A 22171-nucleotide genomic window follows, 5' to 3' on the forward strand; every position below is an offset into this window, starting at 1 on the left:
GCCTGCTACAACTCGGAGAGGAGGATGTGCTGCGAGAGAAAAACTTGCCGCTCACCAAAAAGGAAAATGAATCAGTGCTTACCATGAGAGGAATCAATCAACAGAAGGCTTGCCATAAGAGGAGGATTTCCCGGGTGGATTGGGAGGGGGTACGGGCCGGCAGGTACTGTTTACGGTGAAAAAAAAGAGACAAAACCTGGAAAACATTTTAGAAAGAGTGTTTTTTCCTCTTGATCACAAAACTTTCGCCTCATTTCAACCTGTCATGTGGGACCGGCATGAGAGGTAAGAGTGAGATTATTTAGGTGAGAAATGTTCTCAAAAGTTTTAGTTTTTTATAGTGTATATAGATGCGGCATTGGTCGCTGCTGAGCATGAGGGACAAGCGAGCCCAGGTGGTCGACGCAATCTAGGGTGTGAAGCAGCGCCTCTCATCTGCAGCAGGACAGAAACTAACCTTCCGAAGGAGATGTTTGGCGTGGCGAGAAGCTTCAAAAAATGCTTTCTTGTTTTCTTTTGTTGGATTGTGATCAGAACGGGCGACCAGAGGAGGGCTGACGGTGGCCTCTCTGGCTGTGTGGACATTAAAAGATGAGTGAGATGTCGCCCCTAATGTGCTTTTCATGCACGCTCATAGTCGGCGCCAACCTCTGTCGGTGTCATTCCATCTGAGAGTGTGTGCGCATGTGTGCGCATGTGCATGTACCTGTATGTGAGCTTGCAGGCAGCCCATGCATGCGAGCATATGGCAGGAGCCATCTCTTTGGAACCTATGACCAAGGCCTTAGTTTGGTTCTAACTAGTTGTACTAGGGAATTTTGATCATTAATTACTGGTATTAAATAAAGGTAGTTTGCAAAACTAACTCCACAGCTTTGCGCTACTCCGCGAGACGAATCTAATGAGGCATTTGACTGCACGATTAGAGGATAGTTACTGTAGTATTACTGTAGCCAATCACGAATTAATTACCGTCATTAAATTCGTCACGAAAAGTTACATCAGTTTATAAAAAAAAATTACAAATAGACTTCGTTTAGACCTCCATACATGAAAGATTCTTTTTATAGTACTAGTAGTACTACTCAACCAAACAAGGCCCACGTGGGCTAGAGAGAGAAATATCTTTTTAATGTGCATGCATCCTCGGGGTGTGGTGCATGCATCCTCGGATGATGGTGCATATATCCCGGAGTATAACGCATGCATCCCGTGTTAGAAGCGACGGTGAACAAAATGATGAAAACAGCAAAGATCAAACTTCAAGAGACACAAGGATTTAACGTGGAAAACCCCACCAATGCGAAGGGTAAAAACCACGGGCGCCAGCCAGCAAGAACTTCACTATATCGGGTGTGTGTTTATAACGCCTAACGGCGGCTTACAAGAGGAATAATCGAATTGATGTGCTCCTGTAAAGGCTATGGGTTAGATATATAGGAGAGTCATATGGTCTCCTCAACTTCTACTAGTAATGTGGGATTAAAAGTTTGCACCACATGGGCATTTGGGATTTATTTGGAATAACTGAAATACTTAATGAGCCAAGCCAAAATTCCAACAATCTCCCAGCAGAATTTGGATCACAATATAACATACTCCACCTTGAGACAAATTCCTTCTTGTAGCATATCAAAATCATCACCTGAGCACAACAAAGAATAGAAGTTCTGGCGCCAAATAGCCTCTTAGGCTAAGCTGTCAAACCAACTAAGCTTGAGCAAAACTCAAACTTAGCTACAGAAACTGGTTTAGTCATCATATCAGCTGGATTATCATGAGTACTGATTTTGCATACCTTCAATTTACCTTGTGAAATAACATCACGAACATAATGGTACTTGACATCAATATGCTTTGTACTTTCATGAAACATCTTATCTTTGGTGAGGCAAATAGCATTTTGACTGTCACAGAATAGATCAATGCAAGAATAAACTCCACACAGCTCAGCAAACAAACCTTTCAGCCAAACCGACTCCTTGCACGCTTCAGCAATAGCCATATATTCTGCTTCTGTGGTAGACATAGCAACAACAGGTTGCAAAGTAGCCTTCCAACTCACAGCACAACTGCCAACAGTGAACACATAACCTGTGAGTGACCCGCGCCTATCCAAATCAGGAGCATAATCTGAATCCACATAACCAATGAGTCCCTGATCAGTTCTTCCAAACTTCAAACAAGAATCTGCTGTTCCTCTGAGGTACCTGAAAATCCACTGAACTATCTTCCAGTGTTCTTTACCAGGATTAGACATGCATCTGCTAACCAAACTCATAGCATATGATAAATCTGGACGAGAGCAGACCATGGCATACATCAAAGAACCAACAGCACTAGAATATGGGACTTTTGACATGTATTCAACATCTTCATCAGAACTAGGACACTGAGCGGCTGATAATTTAAAGTGAGGTGCAATAGGAGTACTAACTGGCTTTGAATCATGCATATTGAAACGCTGAAGAACCTTGTTAATGTAATTATGCTGACTAAGAAATAATAAACCAGATTTTCTGTCTCTAGTAATCTTCATACCTAGAATTTTCTTAGCAACACCAAGATCCTTCATATCAAATTCACTACTCAACAATTTTTTTATTGTAGTGATTTCTTTTCTGCTCTTGGCAGCAATAAGCATGTCATCAACATATAACAGCAAGTATATAGGTGATCCATCAACAATCTTAATGTAAACACAGCTATCATATTCAGATCTTTTAAAACCATGTAACAACATAAATGAATCAAACCTCTTATACCACTGACAAGGAGACTGTTTCAAACCATATAATGACTTCTTCAATTTGCAAACATAATTCTTCTTGCCTGGCACTATGAATCCTTCTGGCTGATCCATGTAAATTTCCTCCTCAAGCTCTCCATGCAAAAATGCAGTCTTCACATCTAACTGCTCAAGCTCAAGATCATGCATAGCAACAATACTAAAGAAAGTACGAATTGAACTATGCTTCACAACTGGAGAGAACACATCATTATAATCAACACCAGGAATCTGACTGAAACCCTTTGCAACTAACCTTGCCTTAAATTTTAGAGGCTCACTAGGAGACAAACCCTCCTTTCTCTTGAAGACCCATTTGCAGCAAACAGACTTCTTTTTCTTAGGTAAGCTAACAATCTCCCATGTGCCATTTTTCTCAAGAGACTGCATCTCCTCCTGCATAGCTGAGATCCACTTCTCCTTATCAATAGAATCAACGGCTTCAGAATATGTTGCTGGCTCACAAGCATCCTCCACCTGTTCAGCACAACTCAAAACATAATAAGTCAGATTACACTCCTTAATTAAACGGTTTGGAGGTCCACAACTCCTCTTTGATCTGCGAAGAGCAATAGGTAAATCTACATCCTTCTCATGCTGCAAATCAGACTGTGAAACTGGAGGTGAGTGCTGAACAGTATCAGGAACACTATCTGAAATATCATTACCAACAACTTCATTTTCCTGGTCATCCATAAGCTCCACCTGCACACTAACTTGTGGCTGCAATTTTTCAACTAAAGTATCATCTGTGGACAGACTATCAGTAAACATCACAGACTCATTGAAAACAACACTTCTGCTCATGAAAGTCTTTTTAGTTTTAGGATTTCACAATTTATATCCTTTGACTCCCGAACCATAATCAAGAAACAGACATTTAATAGCTCTAGCCTCTAATTTTCCATTATCAACATGAGCATAAGTAGTGCAGCCAAAAACTCTCAAGTGTGAATAATCTGTAGGTGTACCAGAACATACCTCAATAGGAGTCTTCTTGTTGAGTGGAATAGAAGACGACCTGTTGATCAAATAGCATGTAGTATTAGCAGCCTCAGCCCAAAAACACTTGTTCATGCGGGCGTTGGACAGCATGCAACGAGCCTTCGAGATAATGGTCCCGTTCATACGCTCGGCCACACCATTCTCCTGCGGAGTGTATGGGATGGTGTGATGCCTAACAATGCCTTCTTTTCTGCAATAATCATCAAAAACATCCGAACAAAATTCTCCACCATTATCAGTGCGAAGCACCTTGACCTTCTTCTCAGTTTGCCTTTCTATCATAACTTTCCACTCTGTAAAAGCAGCAAAAGTATCATCTTTGTTTTTCAAAAAATAAGGCCAGACTCTTTAGAGTAATCATCAATAATGGTAAGCATATAACGAGCACCACCATATGAAGGCTTACGGGAAGGACCCCACAAATCAGCATGAACATAATCAAGTGTACCTTTTGTGGTATGAACAGAGGTATTGAATTTGGCTCTCTCGTGCTTACCAAATACACAATGCTCACAGAACTTCTTGCCACTCAGAATGCAGCCATCCAGCAGGTTTCTCTTCATCAATTCTGCCATACCGAATTCACTCATGTGTCCAAGACGCATATGCCAAAGGTCAGTCTTACCAGGTTCAGCATTAGCAACATTAGCAGCAGAAATAAAACCATGCAAAGTACAACCTCTGAGAACATATAAATTTGAAGGATTTAGATCACCCAACAAACATACAAGAGAACCTTTAGATACCTTCACAACTCCACTTGAACCGGTGTATTTGCGTCCTTCTTTATCAAGTGTGCTCAACGAGATCAGATTTCTTTTCATCCCTGGTATGTGCCTCACATTTTTCAGTGTGCGAATCATGCCATCATGGGTCTTGATCTGAACAGAGCCAATGCCAACAATCTCACACGGGTTATCATCTCCCATGCGCACAAAATCACCGTTCTGCAAAGACTCATAGGAACTGAACTAATCTCTGTTAGTGCAGATATGAAAAGGAATATGCAGAATCAAGAATCCACTCATCATGACCAGCAACACAACCAGCAAAGACAACCAAACAATCTGACTCAGAGTTTTCACCGGCGGAAGCAACACTAGCCTTACCATCAGATTTATTTTTCCTCTTCTCCTTATTCTGCAATTTCCAGCAATCCTCAATCATATGAGATTTCTTCTTTCAGTACTTAAAAAATAATTTCTTCTTGGGACCTTTGGACTGGGAGCAGCCTCTACCGTCATTGCTCTTGCTACGATCGTTGTTGTCGCTGGATGATCTTTGCTCTGATCTGCCTCTAACATGCAAGGCGTCGCCCCTTGAGGACTATCCATCTGTCTGCACCATGCCTTTCATCTTCTCCTTAGACTAAAGTGCCTCACAAACTTCCCCAAAGATTAGTTCATCACGGCTTAATAGTATGGTGTCACGAAAACTTGTATAAGAACTTGGCAAAGAGCATAATAAGAGAAGACCTAAGTCCTCATCTTCATACTTAACCTCCATCGACCCTAGGTCAGCAACGATCTCCTTGAAGACAGATAGGTGACCCATCACCGAATCACCCTCCTGCATCTTAAGCGTATACAGCTTCAACTTCATATGCAATTTACTGGTAAGATCCTTCGACATGCAGATCGATTCCAGTTTTGGCCACAATTCTGCAGCAGTCTTTTCCTGCAGCACTTCTTGCAGAATATCATTAGATAGATGAAGCTGAATAAGAGAAAGAGACTTACGGTCCTTGCGCTTTTCCTCATCGGTCCACTCATCCTTCTTCTTCCCGAATTTTTCCAGCGCCTCGTCAATCATTGGTTTGCGCCAGAATAGCTATCATCTTGACTTGCCACAGCGAGAACCTCGTCTTGTAGTCCAACATCGGTAGATCACACTTCATCGACGCCATCACGAAACCGTAACTTGAAACCACGGCTCTGGTACCACTTGTTAGAAGCGACGGCGAACAAAACGATGAAAATAGCAAAGATCAAACTTCAAGAGACACAAGGATTTAACCTGGAAAACCCCTCCAATGCGAAGGGTAAAAACCACGGGCGACAGCCAGCAAGAACTTCACTATATCGGGTGTGTGTTTACAACGCCTAACGACGGCTTACAAGAGGAATAATCGAATTGATGTTCTCCGGTGAAGCCTATGGGTTCGATATATAGGAGAGTCATATGGTCTCCTCAACTTGTACTAGCAATGTGGGATTAAAAGTTTGCACCATATAGGCATTTAGGATTTATTTGGAATAACTGAAATACTTAATGGGCCAAGCCCAAATTCCAACAATCTCTCACCAGAATTTGGATCACAATATAACATCCCGAAGTGCATGTTGCATTATGTATGCGGCCTTGTTTGGTTAGACGGTGAAAACTTTTTACTCCTTTGACTTCTAATTAGAGGTATTAACTGAAGTCTAATTACAAAACGACCTCCACAATCATGATACTGTAGCATGTGTTGTAGCTAATAAAACCTTTGACCGCATGATTAAAAGATGATTAGAGGCGGTTACTGTAGCATCACTGTAGCCAATTATGATGGAACTTGGCTCATTAGATTCGTCCCGAAAAGTTACACTCATCCGTAAAAAGATTTTACAAATAAAGTTCGTATTTTATGTATACATTCGTCTTTTTTGAAAAAAAAATTAGGATGGAAACCAAACATGGTTCATGTCTTCTTCACTCGCCGTGCAACTTGCAGCATGCATGTGACAGTGGTGCACCTAGTAAGTCCGTGTTTAGTTCCGTTGCAATTGGCAAAGGAATCTTACTAATTTAAAGTACTAAATGAAGTCTATTTACAAAACTTTTTGCATAGATGGGTTGTAAATCGCGAGACGAATCTAATGATGCTAATTAATCCATGATTAATCAATAATTAGCAGATGGTTACCGTAGCATCACTATTGTAAATCATGGCTTAAGTATGCTCATTAGATTCGTCTCGCGATTTACAGCCCATCTATGCAAAAAATTTCATAAATAAATTTCATTTAGTACTTCATACATGTGTCGAAATATTCGATGTGATGTTTTTTTTACATTTACGGGGTTTACAGGATCGGATCTAAACAGAGCCTGAACCAAAGAGGGGGTGATGGATATTTATTGTTGTCCTTGGGGACTGCCGTGGCCAGGATCATTTAATGTTCCTGCACTGTCATCTACTAGAAGGCTGCCTTCAGAGCGAAGGCAGCTCCTCTGCTGCAATGTGGTCCCACCGTGGGGTGTAGCTGCCGTCCTATTTGGTTTGGAGTAGTACTACTAGAAAAAAAATATGTATGCATAAAGTATTAAATGAAATTTATTTGTGAAACCTTTTCACAGATGGACATAACTTTTCGCGACGAATTTAATGATCCTAATTAATCTACGATTAGCTACAGTAGAGATACAGTAAACATCGTTTAATCATACGATTAAAGGCCTCATTAAATTCGTCTCATGAAATAGCACAGGACTGTGGAATTGGTTTTTGTAAATTACCTTAATTTAATACACCTAATTAGTGATCAAAGTGAGCTACAGTAACTTGTGCTACTTGAAACAAAACACGGCCTGCATCCCAAGGTCCTGGTGGAGGAGTATCCCGGGGTCCTTCAATCCTACTAGGTGAAGAACGCGCTCCGCCGCGTCGGAAGAAATCATGGAAGGAAACTGAAAAGGGAAAAAATTGAGAGAAAAAGGAAAATTGAGAGGAATAAAGAGGAAAATTGAGAGAAAAAAAGAAAACACGGCACCACAAGGCGATGGACGCCACCAGCCGTTCCCGCCGCCCGCGCCTCTGCCTGGACGCCACCTCCGTTCGTCTCGCTGCCGCCGTCATCCGCGCCGACGCCTCAACACCAGCGCCGCTGCCGACGTCGCCGCCTCGACACCAGCGCCCAGATCCGCCGCCTGCTCCACACCACCGCCCGGATCCGCGGGCAGCTGCACCGTCTCGACGCCGCAACTCGGATCTGGCGGCTGCTGCACCGCCTCAACGCCGGCGACCGGATCCGCCACTCGCCGATCCGCCTCGACGCTACTGGACCGGATCCGCCACCCACTGCTTCGCCTCGACGCTGCTGGACTGGATCCTCGGTTTGCGCCCTCCACGTCGGGCTGCGGTGGCGCACTGAAGCGGCAGGGGGGAGGGACGGTGGCGGCGGCCGGGAGGAGGCGGAGCGGCGGCGGCGTGGAGACGGGAAAGGGATGGACGGAAGGCGGCGTCTGCCGGGAGGGGGCGGGTTGGAGGCCGGGGAGGAGGGCGCGTTGTGATGGGGAGGGTGAAGAGGGATAGGGGGTCTTTTGCAAAATTACGGGGACGGCGGGTTCTATTTTCAATTTCATCGAGGGGTTTTTTGCAAAATTACAGCCAATGGCCGGCGTCGGGCGACTTTCCTGGACACGTGTCAAGCTGGCCTCGCCCGGTGAAGGAGAGGGGCGTCTCTCCATGCCGCATAGTATATAGAGTATGGGTCAGATGGGCTCCACTCCGTGGTCTCCCCCCTGGTGACGTGGCGAATCAAGCGCCTCCACCGATTCCTTGCGCTGGGGACCTTCATTTCCTTGACGCCAACAGGTGGTGTAGTCTTCAAAAATTTAGCAAAAAAACTGACTCTAATTTACTGCTCAAAACACCTATCTTCTTAATCGTCAAGATGATGTCAACCGCTGACACACTCATCCTAGAAGCAATTAGAAATCCTTCATACAGAGCAGAAGCCAAAAAAAATCCACTACATAGTTATGACAACGAGTTACCGAAAAGCAGAAAGGACTATCCAAAGAAATCGAACAAATTCTAACTAATAAATCATTTTTTTAATTTGGCATGCAAGGGTTAGCTAATGTTAGCAAGATTAAAAACTAACTAAAGCTAACATCAAAAGATTAGAGACACAAGGATACTAATTAATTAAAGCTAGAATTGAATGCATGTGTGAGATAAATGAAACAAACTGAAACGGACCAGCTCGCTCAGCTTACCTTGGGCTCCGCGTCCTGCGGATGAGCAGCTGCTCCAGCAGCACCGCCTGCTGGCCTAGGCTGCTTGCCTTTGTCCCGCCTGGGCCGCCGTGTGGCAGCTGATGCCAGCCCGCTCGACACAGCACAGGCTGGCGTTCTTTTTATTTTTATATTTTTCAAAATCGTTTTTTACATAAATATATTTTCGGTTTCATAATTTACAGATTTATACCCCTACCGCCCGGCTGCGGGGCGGCCGGCCCCTGCCGCCCTCCTGCCGGGCGGTAGGGACCTTAATATAAATAAAATTTATTTTTAATCGCATTTTAGCCCCTGGGGGGAGGCTGCCAGGCGGCAGGTACCCGCCGCCCGGTAGCGGAGCGGTAGGCCAGGCAGCCGCCTGGCCCCTCCCGCAGGTTAAACCTTGACCGTCAGTGCGGCAGTGCGGCATTAGATGTGGTTTTAAATATTTTGGATAGAAATAAAAACCGTTAGTAAAGTAGATGAATATGAAAAGTATAACTTAGCAATTCATACACATACACAACTGAGAACGAAATAGGTGATGCGTGAGAACGAAATAAGTATAACATGACGACATGTCTATAACAAAAATACATGGCCGGCGTCCCCTCCTCTCTCCTCCTTCCCTCCCCTTCCCTCATCTTCCTCTGCTTCAGCCGCCTCTGCGCTGGGCACGCCCAGATCTGCGCCGCAGCCGCCTGCTGTGCTCCAGGCCACCACCGCCAGCCCCTGGCGCGGCCCGGCCGCCGCCCTGGTGGCCGTGCAGCCGGCACCGGACGGTGCTGCGGCTGCCGCAGCCGCTGCCGCAGGGGCCGCGGGATCCACTGCCGCGGGCGCTGCCGACGCCGCCGCCGGCCCCCTGCTGCTCGAGCAGGGGCCTCCCGTGCCGCCCCAGCAGCCCCAGCAGCTGCTCGACGACGCCACCGCCCAAGGTCCCCTACGTGCCGCCACCCAAGGTCCCTTGCGCGCCGCCCAGCAGGGTCCCCTGCTACCCGCCGTCGATCCGGCCGCCCCACGGGCCGCGGCGCAGCTGCTGCAGGCCGCGGGCATCCATCCGGCCGCCCTGCAGGCTGCGGCACAGCTGCTGCAGGATCCCGCCACCGCCGCTGCGGAACACCGCGCCGCTGTCGCTGCGGGCAAGCAGCTCGTCGCTGACGACACGACTGATGTCGCGTGGATTGGGCTCGGGATGTCGCCCGCGGATGCGCCGCTCTCTGCCGCCGCTCTCCGCCGCCGCCCTCCGCGGACAGCAGGCAGACGCCGCTCTCGCCGTGGCCCTCCTCGCCGCCAAGTCGGAGGCTTCGGCGGCCCAGGAGCGGGTCCGCATGGCTGCCCTCGCCTGGGAGTGCGAGCACACTGCGGCTGAAGCCTCCGCTCTCCGGATCGCCGAGGCGGAGCACTTCCTCCGCGTCTCCTCCGGTCGGCCCGTCGGCCCCGAGCCCGGCGTCTCTTCCTCCCACCAGGCCCCGCCCGCTAGATCCAGAACCCGGTACGACCCGACCGACCCCATGGTCGCTCAGCTCCACCTCCAGGCCACTGGCGTCCAGAACATCAGGGCCCTGGTCACCGTCCTCCTCGACCCAACGTCCTCCTCCTATGGACGCTGGCGGGACCAGGTCCTGCTCGCCCTCCGCCGCTACGCCCTCGACAACCACGTCCTCCTTGACACGCCGATCGAGGCGCAAGACGTGGTGTGGCTGCGCCTCGTCCACCCCCACCGTGCTCGTCGCTGCACCACCGGCTTCCTCCGCCGCTCCTGCCACCTCTCTCCTTGGTGCTGCTCCCGCCGGGCAGACCGGAGGTGGGGGGGCATGGACGTCGTCGGTGAGGGGGGACGTGGTGGTGGTGGTAATGGTGGCCCTGCTTCTGGGGGTACCGGTACCGGTAGGGGCCGTCGGGGCGCGCCGACTCAGCCAACTCCGGCTACGGCTCCTGCTCCTGCCCCTACCCCTGGAGGTACGCCCTGGCCATCCTTCAGCAACCCATGGTCAGGACGCATCTCGATGTGGCCTTTCCAAGGTCCGGGGGGGCTCGTCCTCTACTCCAGCCGGCGGCCATGGTCACCGGCGCTTCTCCCCTCTTCGCGCCGTCCTGGACTCCACCCGCTTAGCCCAGCCAGCAGCCAACCTGGCCTGGGGGTGGGACCAGGCCGCACTGGCACAGTCCTTCAACACCATGGGGCTGACGCCGCCGGTCAGCACCGAGTGGATCGCCGACTCGGGTGCCTCCTTCCACACCACCCCAGACGCCGGTATCCTCTCTTCTGTCCGACCCTCACACCCCTCTTGTCCTTCTTCCATCATGGTTGGAGATGGGTCTTGCCTTCCTGTCACTACCGTGGGTTCTGCTCCTCGTCTTCCTAATGTTCTTGTTGCTCCTCAGATGGTTCACAACCTTCTTTCCATTCGACAGTTTACTGCTGACAACTCCTGTTCTATCGAATTTGACTCTTCTGATCTTACTGTGAACGATTCGGCTTCCTGCTTCTGCTGCTCGGCCTTCGGCTTCTTCTTCGTCTGCTGCTTTTGCCATGACGCCTTCTTCCACAACCTAGCACCGCCGGCTTGGTCACCCCGGCCGCGATGTTTTGGCTCAGCTCAGTCGTAGTACCGATGTTCCATATAATAGAGCTCCTGCTGAGCACCTCTGTCATGCGTGCCAGTTAGGTCATCATGTTAGACTTCCGTTTTCTTCTTCTTCGCATGCTGCGCATGCTTTTGATCTTATTCACTGTGACCTGTGGACATCTCCTATACTCAGCATGTCTGGCTATAAATATTATCTAGTCGTGGTGGATGATTTTTCTCATTACTCTTGGACTTTCCCTTTGCGCGCCAAGTCTGAGACCTTCCCCACTCTCCTTCACTTCTTTGCCTGGGTGTCCACTCAGTTCGGCCTCAATGTTAGAGCCGTCCAGTGTGACAACGGGCGGGAGTTCGATAACTCCACCTCCCGTTCCTTCTTTCTCTCTCGGGGTGTTCAGCTGCGTATATCTTGTCTGTACACCTGTCCTCAGAACGGCAAGGCTGAGCGGATGATTCGCACGACGAACGACGTCGTGCGCACCCTTCTGATCCAGGCCTCTCTGCCCCCGCGCTTCTGGGCTGAGAGCCTCCACACCGCCACCTACCTGCTCAACCGCCTTCCGTCCACTGCTTCTCCTGCTCCCACTCCACACCACGCTATCTTCGGTACCCCTCCTCGCTACGACCACATTCGGGTCTTCGGGTGTGCGTGTTACCCTAACACCTCCGCCACCGCTTCTCACAAGATGGCGCCCCGCTCGACTTGTTGAGTGTTCCTTGGTTACTCCCCTGACCACAAGGGGTACTGATGCTTTGACCTCACTTCTCGCCGCGTCCTGATCTCCCGACACGTCGTCTTTGACGAGTCGGATTTCTCCTACTCCACCTCCTTCACTCCTTCTCCTGACCCCGAGCTGGAGTCTCTGTTTCCGACTGACCCGGTGGTTCAGCCACCGTTATCTGTTTGTCCTTTCTCTGCAGGTTTTCCAAGCACACTGGCACCGCTTCCGGTGATCCCTGCTACGCCGAGCGCGGCCCCAGTGCCTGCGGTCGCGCCACGCGCGGCCCCCGGACCTTCGGTCGTGCCGCGTTCGGACTCGATGTCTCCTGCTGTGCCACATGCGGCCCCGATGCCTTCCCTTGCACCTGCGCATTACGCTCAGCTGGTGCAGGTGTACTGGCGTCGTTCGGCGCCGACACCAGCACCGCAGCGGTACGCTCAGCCGGTGCAGGTGTACCGGCATCGTCCGGCGCCGACACCGGCGCCGCCTCCTGCTCCGGAGGCTCCTGCGATGCTTACACCGGAGCCGTCGCCACCGCCGCCTCCTCCATCTCCCTCTCGAGCCGAGCCGGAGGTGTACCACCCGCTAGTCATCCATCAGGATCCTCGGCATATCCATCCCATGGTGACTCGGCGAATGGCGTCTCAGGCCGCAACTCTCTCCGCCACCGAGGGAGAGCCGCGGTCTCTCCGGTACCCTCCTCTGTCCGCGATGCCTTGGTGGATCCTCACTGGCATCGCGCGATGGAAGAGGAGTACACGGCTCTTCTTGCCATCCAGACATGGGACCTCGTGCCGCGTCCATCTAGTTGCAATGTGGTGACTGTTAAAATTTATGTTTGGTTTACTGTGCTGCTCCCTGGATCGGTTGCACTGGCCTGGAGTGTATATAAATCATGATTTTTTATGACAAACCTAAGGGTGAGAACCAAGAATCCAAATGCAACCATCCATACCATTCCTTATGACTTGTCATGCAACAAAGAGGATTGAGGATAATTTCTCTGGCATAATTCATAATGGATAATCATTATTTGACATTTAATAGAAACTAGAATGTTGCTTGGCAGCAAAGTTTCTCACATTTTAAAGATTTTATTCATGTTTCTGAAACATGAAAGAAAAAATAGGTGGAATTTAAATGCCTTCATCGTTTAACACCACTACATTTATATATGTTAAAGCTAAATTCTCTGCAATAATCACTTCAATTAGATACAGGGACTTATTGCATTGTCAGTAACTAACTTGTGCAAGAGCACAAAAATTCTCATTCCCAAACTTACAATATTCAAAAAAAAAACTTTCAAATAGTCATGAAAATTATTCATAATTGTGTTAAATGCATGATGTAAGAACAAAGACAGGTGGTTCGTTTTCGTATAGGACCTTGTCCAAATTCGTGTAGAATTATATGAAAGAATTCCTCCTTGATGTTGATGTCTGGAGCAAGAATTCCTCCTAGAGCATATTTGGATCTATTCTTTCAGAGCATATTTGGAGCTATTAGAAGTTTCAGTGATGACATATCTCGATGTGAGATTCAACAACTTCAGAACATATCCTAAGATTTTTTTTTTTTGTGTTATTGGAGAAGTGATGACCACAAACGAAAGTACCGTCTGGCCAAATGAAACTTCATAAATTAACTGTGGACAGTGGGCTGTAGTCACTGACTCACTGGCATCTAAGGACCTATACCTATATGAAGCTTCATAATGATACAGCAGCACCATCTATTACCAGAACTGCAGCAAAAAGACATCCAGACAACTGGATAACAAGAGTTCCTTATTCAGCACCATTTCTTCCTCTCTTTTTGTCCCCTTAACTCAAGCTCATCCTAATCAACAGAACTCTGAAGATAATGCACATACTGATATTTGACAATGAAATCCCGTGAATAGTTTTGATTATGGAAGCTAAGAACAATCACCACTCCTCAAGCTTTGCAGCAGATTTAGGTAGCCACGAGAATCTGGGTGTATGTACCTAAAGACAAGGTTACAATATCAGCAACTCAGCATCAAAAAAACAATTTTCCTTGAAATTTCAGTGCTAAGAAAACAAGAATGTAATATGCATATACTATACTACCCATGACGGAAGAGGAAGTCGATGATAACAAGGTTGCAATTTGGTTTGAAAAAATCTGTCCTGCGGATAATATTTGCAGCATGTTGTACAGGGATTAGTTTGAAGCTATCGACTTCTCCATCTGGGGAAAAAAAAGTGCAGCAGATTGCTATTTGTATCAATGTGAACACAGAAAATTAGCATTCTACCAAGTTCGGATTCAGCATCTACCTTCATTATTAGGAACAAAATCTGCAGGAAGGTTGAGGTCATAGCAGAAGAGGACATCCCTTTTGTATCTGAAGCCTTCAATATCCATGTAAGAAACCGCTCCAACAGAAGTAGCACTAGTAAAGTATGATGCTTATTTGTTAAATATTTGAAAGAGAAATAGAAAACAGACTACAAATGAAAGAAGCAACTTCTAAGACAAAAGTTTGCCATGTTACTTGGTTGATATGGATCTTGGAATTCCAGCTTCCTCTTCACATTCCTTGATGATATTCTCTTTGCAGGAGATTCCATATGGCTAAAATTTCCAAGTGGAGCTAACATAAGCCAACAGATACTTTGTTCTACTTCTACATGAGAGGTCAGCATATAGGCAATCTTGGTGCAACCGTGCAAACTTCTAATCTGGACCACAGGATCAACATCCAAGGGGCATGGGGGATTGGGTAATTTTACACTAACCACCCGCCTCTAATCACACTTTTGCAAATCCCTCCCCCCACCCTGTGCACCCCCTTGGATGTATGGCTCAGATTAGAAATTTGCACGGTTGCACGAAGAGGTTGGTTTGCAGTATGTAGCCTTTCATTCAGGATATGTTAAAGCTCATCAGAAATCAACTAATAATCCATATCCCCATGTTGTCGTGCAGCTGAACTTTATACAATCACATCCTGTTTGTTACCATCTAAATATATACCGAAAAGCTATCTGAAACCCTGCTCCTTTTGTCCATGATGTGCATTTTAGGTTGACTAACATTGTGAAAATTTTAATAGCATGTAAGAAAAATAAATCCCAGTGTGACTGCTCGTCTTCTTTCACATGTTAGACCAAGCAGGTACTTCAGTTCATATTTCCTTTATGCCTGACGTGATGAGGAAATGATTACAGGCTAGAAAGCATACAAGGAAGATTAGCTATCATCTCAGAATATGACCAAAAGAGCTGAAGAATTACTAAAAAGAGTTCACTACATATTTGTTTTACCAAACATCATGTGCACGTACATCCATACACTGAGTGACTGGATCAAATTCAGTTCTCTAGTCTAGGGAATGGAAAAGAATGCGTGAATGAGGTGCATTTATTAATTTGTGGTTGAACATTCTCAAACAGGAGTTCCAAAATGCCATCATCTGAATTATATAGAATCCAGTTTAACAGTTTTAGAATGAAATGCATCAAAGGTCATATGGTTACATATACAAGGTTGGAAATAATTCATAATATATAGACACCCCATCTCTAGCAGCACATATTTTTTGTTAATAAGGCAAAAAAAATATTCAAGAGAAGAATGGAGACGCACACCAGGCCACCAGCAACAAGATGATCAAGCATTCCTGGATATGTTTGCTTCATATCACTTCTCTTACCAATCCAAAGAAATTTCTGACCATCTTTCTCAACATACCCGTTCATATGAACTCCATAAGCCTGTCATACAATTTTATTAACAAATGATAGGGATCTAACTGTTACAAATTGAGGGAGGAGAACAGCTAGATAAAAGCATGAGTGGATTTGGGGCACATGAGCAGTTGAGCACCATGAGATGTGTAAAATATTTAACAAACGCATACTCATAAGGAAAAAGTCTAAATTACTCCCCTCAAGTATAGCCAAAGTCTGGATAACCTCCTAAACTATTGTTTGGTTCATTTTACCCCCTAAAACTATACCATTTGGTTCAAATTACCCCCTAATATAATTTATCTTTTTCATTTCTCCATGCATAGGTAGAGTTTTGAGTTGAAATTTTACAGCATAATAGTACGCACCAGGACGCATGTTAAAAGAAAATAGATCATAATTTTTTATTATTATTTTGATAGGTTAGAATATTTAATAATAAATTAATCATTGGAGTACAAAATTATATGAAAACTAATGGGGAAAAATTATAAAACTTTTTCTAAATATGCATTGTGATGTCCACTATTACTCTGCAAAATTTGAAATTAAAATTCAACTTGTGTATGGAGAAACAAAAAAAGATAAATTGTATTAGGGGATAAAATAAACTAAATGGTATAGTTTAGGGGGTAGATTGAACCAAGTTATAGTTCAGGGGGTTATCCAGACTTTGGCTATAGTTGAGGGGAGTAATTTAGACTTTTTCCTATTCATAAAGAATGCAATACACGAACAGCATACCTTTATACCGAAGTAGGGAGCAGCAGCACGTTCCAGAGAGAAGTACACAGGCATGCCATAAGATGATGTTACTGGGTAGAGCTGTTAGATTGCAAATCATTATCGGAACAATAATCTAAATACATTTATGAAAAGAGTTGAATTTTCAAGTATAAAGAGACTACCAGTAAAACATTCTCTGAGGGTAAAAGTATCAGTAAAAACATATACAGATCTCCAGATACATGGGGGAAAGAAGAAATCACAAATTGTTTCAAAGAAATTTAGCTGTTGCTTTGACAAAAATGCCAGCTTGTGGTGCATTGGTGATGAAGAATGAGTGAGGCATAGACAACTATAGATCATTCCAAACAACTATTATCATCTTAACCCCAGCAGAAGCATTAATAACTTCAAAATATATTTGTCGCTACAAGGCTGACTAACAAAAAAAAAGTGTAACAAACCATTAGGTTTATATGGCTATTAGTACGTGTTCGTTTCAGCTACTTTATGCTAGCTGTAGCTGCAGCTGCACATGACAGCAGTTTGGCTGCAGGGATGAGGAGCTGCAGCTGCAAAAAAGCAAAGCGGTTAGGGGTGTTTGTGCATTGTTGTGTGAGCAGAAGCATCTGGCTCCATTTTTTGTCCATATATTTATTCCTGCTATTTTTCTAGTTGCTATAGCTGTCTTGGCATCGCTTGCAACAGGTACTGTAGCTGCTGCGGCAGCTGCAGCCACAGCAAGCTTTAGCCATGCAAATGATTTGCTGTTGTCATAGTTCTTAAGGCGGTAAGGCGAGTTGCGGCGTTCACCCACCTTCCGGACGCCTAGGCAAAGTCTAGGTGACGCCTAGGCGAGGCAAGGCGACGCCTAGGCGAGGCAAGGCGACGCCTTATGACTGTCCAGAAACAGCAGGAAGGATAGAAGAAAGAGGAAAAAGAAAAAGGAAAGAAGGGAAAGGAGAAGGAGACTGGCCTAGCCCACGAAGAGGCCCATATCTTACCCCTCCTTAGGCAGCCCAGGCCCAGGTAGCAACCACCCTCAACCCCTCTGCGCCCTCTTCTTCGCAGCAGCAGCGCCGCCGCTCTCTCTCGCATCTCTCTCTCGCAGCTCTTCCCGTCGCTCTTTCTCGCATCTCTCTCGCAGCAGCTGCGCCGCCGCTCCAATCTCTCGCCTTCCTCCAAGCATCTGCCTCTTCCCCCTCTTACCCGGCCCTTGGATGGGTCCCTGCTGCCACTCCCCTTCTGAATCGACCGCCGCCGCCGCCGCCGCCGCCGCTCACCAGAAGGAGGTCCGCACCTCTCTGCACTAGTCACCGCCGACCGAGCTGCCAAGAGATGGTGAGGCAGCCGCTTCTTGACCTGCTGCTCCCCTCCCGTTCTTCTCCTCTTCCTCCATTCATCCCTAGCTATTTCTCCTTGATTTTGGCAAGGCAGCGGCGGACGCCCAGACTTTTTTTCCGCCCGGACGACTAGGCGACGCCTTTAAAACCATGGCTGTTGTAGCTAAATTGAGTAACTGACAAGTACAAATGAAAAAAAGAAATCCAAATGCCCGTCACAGAATATATTAACCTTGGCTTATCTCTCTATTCATACTTCATACACTCAACATGTAATCACAAAAATTGAAAAAATCAAAAAACAACAAATGCACCTGAATCATTTCACAAAAGAATTGAATCATCCATGTATCCATCCTAAGTACCTCATTCCGAATACCTGGAATCATTTCTCCGAGGTTTTTTATGACATCTCCAATAGCATGTGTTCTGTCCTCTGGCGTCCTAAGTGATGACCGGAGAGACACATTTTCCACAGTATTGCTGCCATTGTTGCCCGAGACAATGGAAAAAACATCATGGAAGTCTCTGAGATGCTCAACAAATCTGAAATTGGCATCGCTAAGTTAGACACCTTATAGTAGGAAGAATCCGGCCTTTAAGTGCAAACTGGATTTTGAATGATGTAACTTTGATCAGCAGTTTAGTATGCTCATAACTGCCCCTTTTTTTTTACTTTGTCTATCTGAATTCTGAGTCCAGATAAGTAAAACCTAGCCCCCTACATTGCTTTAACCATTTGCTAGACTTGTTGTGTAACTTCTGTTCATCCTGTCATGCCTAGACCACAATGATTATGTTCAAAGAATGTTTATTTTTTTGGAAAAATCACTTATATGCGACACAAGATCACTTGAGTTATCATAAAAAGAAGGAAAAAGTCTATATCCCCCCCCCCCACCAACTATGGAGGGTGGACTACATAACCCTCCAACCTATGAAACGGTCTATAGCCCTATTTGGGACCACGAGTAGGATGAGCGCGACGGCGATAAGCGCAACGCGGCTCCCGACCAGCTTCTGCGATTTTGCTCCGCGCAGTTCATTTGGCCGCATTTTGCGTGGTGGGCGGCTGGCAAACGCGCGTCCGTCGCGAGCCGTTCGGCGGGTTTTTTCTGCGTATTCCGCGTATAAGCCACGCCGACGCGGTCCCAAACAGGGCCTATATCACCCCCTGAACTTTCCAAACCGGTCAAATTACCCCCTAAAGCAGTTTTGAAAAACCACAGTAAATCACAGAAAAATCATAAAATGAAAAATCCAATTGTGTTGGACTCTAAATGAGTAGATCTACACAGTGAACATATAATATGGTATGCTTTAGTACATTTTTTTATAGCTATGAAGAAAAGCATAGATCTAAAGCTACAGCAAAAAAATATATTAAAGCATACCATATTATATGTTCACTGTGTAGATCTACTCATTTGAAGTCTAACACAATTGGATTTTCTATTTTATGATTTTTCTGTGATTTACTATGATTTTTCAAAACTGCTTTAGGGGGTAATTTGACCGGTTTTGGAAAGTTCAGTGGGTGATATAGACCGTTTCATAGGTTGGGGGTTATGTAGTCCACCCCCCATAGTTGGGGGTGATATAGACTTTTTCCTTAAAAAGAAACTGGTGCAACTTTAATATACCAAAAGTTTAGTATTTTTTTCGTGTATTAGTTCCTTGAAGTTTAATCAGTGCCATTAAGTCTGACAAATTTCGCCACTGCCTTATCTCTCAACATGACCTTTCTTCCTCTATCAGACCTCAGCTCAAGCACACAAATCCATAGCTCTTATGCCCCAGCCACCCACAAGATTTCTGGAGTGTCATCAACCCTCACTCACCGCACTATACCCAAATTTTCCTAGTTGCCATGCCTGCACCATGCGCTCTAGATATGAAGGTGTGCAGCCATGGTGTCTTGAAGAAAGTAGGGGTAGCGTGGTAGTCTTCCTTTGTTTTCAGGCACATGTGAAAAAAATACTAACCCAAGCCGTGGATCCAAAAAAAAATTCTACCTATTAATACAATGATGCGCAGCTCTCCTTCGTGTTCGAAAAAAGAAAGTTGGGCTAAAGCAACAACCAGAACCTACCGGGTCCATTCATGAAGAAGAATATTGCAATATGTATATGGTATAAGAACTGCACATAATGGGCTAGGATTCTAGTCATGTTGTCAACTCAGCTCAAAAAAAGAAGATTATGTTTTTCCCCTTTCTTTCCTTTATTTTCCTGATCCTCACCTAAGTTTGCTTGGTTAATCACAAACTAAACATTGGAGTTCTTCACTACCACACATAGTCCCAGTACCTCTTATATGTTGAAGATTATACACTGACACGCTACCAATAAGTAAATATAATCTTTAGGTTGCTCTCATACAGCACATACTAGGATGAAGAAAAAAATCAAAACAAAACATTGGCAGAAATATTTCTTTCTGAGAATATGAGAATATGTACAAATAAGGTTTCAGAGTAGAAGTTACACTCACCCCTTGTGGACATATCCCACGACTTGATCCTCCACCAGGAACTTCACGAACTCCCCCTTGTTGTCCTGTAAAATCCCCACGCAAACAGCCACATATGAGGCTTTCGCAGATACGCATACAATTGCGCGAGAGCACGTGGGGAGCGCGAGAGAAACTCACCATTCCCCGGTTGCAGATGTCGACCTTCCGGAAGTACCCGGAGAGATCGGACTCGTCGCCGCGCCCGCCATCGCCGGCGACGCGGAGGGCGTCGGCCCAGCCGAAGCCCGCCGCGGCGGCGTGCGGCGCGACGGAGGAGAAGGAAACTGAGAACGGGAGGCGGCGGCGGGTGAGGAGCTGACGGCGGGTTGGGGGGCTGCAGCGAGCGGCGGCGACGGCGGCGACGGTTGCCATGGTGGATATCGCTTGTTCTACCGGCAGAAATCGGGAAATGCCAGAGGAGACATTGCCCTTTTTCTTTCAGAAAAATATAAATTTCGCAATGGGGTCCTTCCTTCTCTCGTCAACCAGTCCTCGCGTCTTGTTTAATAACCTTAAAATAGTCGTCATGATTTTTCTGGATCGGGTGAAACAAAATAAGCTTTGCGATTTCATCTCAATTTCTACACTCACCATCATCAATTGATAAGAGCACTCGTAGCAAAAAGAGGTGTTAATCCAAAATGATAACCCTAAGATCGACCTTACACGGCACACCGCGTGCGACCTCCACAAATCTCAAGTAATAGAAATATTATGTTATAGTTGAGATCAGATCTCATGTAATAGAAATATTATTTATCTTTCTCTCTCCACATTTCCACAAATCTCTCAACTACCAAACTACAGCCAACTACCACTGGCTACACAGCGGTGTCCTGCTAGCCTCCTAGCCATTGGTTTAGGCCTTGTTTAGTTGTTTGTGTAAATTTTTTGAAATGAATTTTTTTGATATTTAAAGTATTAAATATAAATTAATCACAAAATTAATTATATAATTCGTCTGTAAATTACGAGACGAAATTATTAAGACTAATTAATCTGTTATTAGTACATAGTTACTGTAGCAATTTAGTATCTAATCATGGTCTAATTAGGTTCATTTGATTCGTCTCGTAATTTACAAGCAAACTATGCAATTAATTTTTTTATTTCGTCTAGGTTTAATACTTCAAGCATATAAGATTCCTCTTTCGATGTGATCTTTGCAACTAAACAAGGCCTTAGTACGTGTATGCGTAAGCGAATAAACAAAGTGAATGAAAATAATAGCCTTGTTTAGACCGGTAGCACGAAGAACACCGACTAGAAGGGAATGAATATACGGTTTTAACTAAAATTGCAAATATTAGAGAAATTTAAATAGTAACACAACATAGCTCCTACAACTAGCTCAACCTATCACTAATGGAGTTTGCAATCTAAGGTGACAAGAGGCAATTTAAACTATAGGAAGGTAAATTGCTCAAAGTAAATTGCAAAAAATGAAATGAGCAAAGAGATAACTGAGCTTGACACAAGAAACTTTTTTGTGGTGTCGATGACTTGCCGGACACCTCTAATCCATGTTGAGGTGGATTCAAAGAATCAACCGCTCATCTATTAAAACTCCTCTTGATCTTGAGCCGGCTTTGAGTTGATGAACCTCTCCAAACCTTAATTCTACTCGAGTTGCTCTTTACCACTCCGGTGAGGTGAGCACAAGAACTTCTCACAACCAATTTCAGAACTCCTCCATAATTTTGAAGGGCTCCACAAAATCACCTTCTCCAAACCATCTAGAGAGCAGCAACTCCCAAGAGTAACTAGCCGATGATGC

The 22171-nt window shown here is 45.6% G+C and overlaps 1 protein-coding gene across 4 annotated transcripts; it reads right to left on the reverse strand.

Annotated features, from left to right (window-relative positions):
* Window positions 1-13639: 13639 nt before the first annotated feature.
* Window positions 13640-20865, reverse strand: LOC120675843 (nudix hydrolase 20, chloroplastic-like). 4 transcript variants are annotated; one of them, XM_039957059.1, is made up of 9 exons: window positions 20533-20865; window positions 20374-20438; window positions 18246-18426; window positions 16556-16636; window positions 15710-15835; window positions 14614-14693; window positions 14396-14511; window positions 14186-14306; window positions 13640-14080 (listed from the first exon to the last, which is right to left on the reverse strand). In XM_039957059.1, exons 1-9 carry the CDS (start codon window positions 20764-20766, stop codon window positions 14011-14013), a joined length of 1074 nt encoding a protein of 357 aa, XP_039812993.1. In that variant the 5' UTR covers window positions 20767-20865; the 3' UTR covers window positions 13640-14010. The 4 variants fall into 4 exon arrangements, with proteins under 4 accessions (XP_039812993.1, XP_039812997.1, XP_039812990.1 ...); XM_039957063.1 differs by having other exon boundaries at window positions 14186-14245; window positions 18195-18426; XM_039957056.1 differs by having other exon boundaries at window positions 18195-18426.
* Window positions 20866-22171: the final 1306 nt, after the last annotated feature.

This window comes from Panicum virgatum, chromosome 2K, assembly GCF_016808335.1.
Source record: "Panicum virgatum strain AP13 chromosome 2K, P.virgatum_v5, whole genome shotgun sequence".
NCBI lineage: Eukaryota > Viridiplantae > Streptophyta > Magnoliopsida > Poales > Poaceae > Panicum > Panicum virgatum.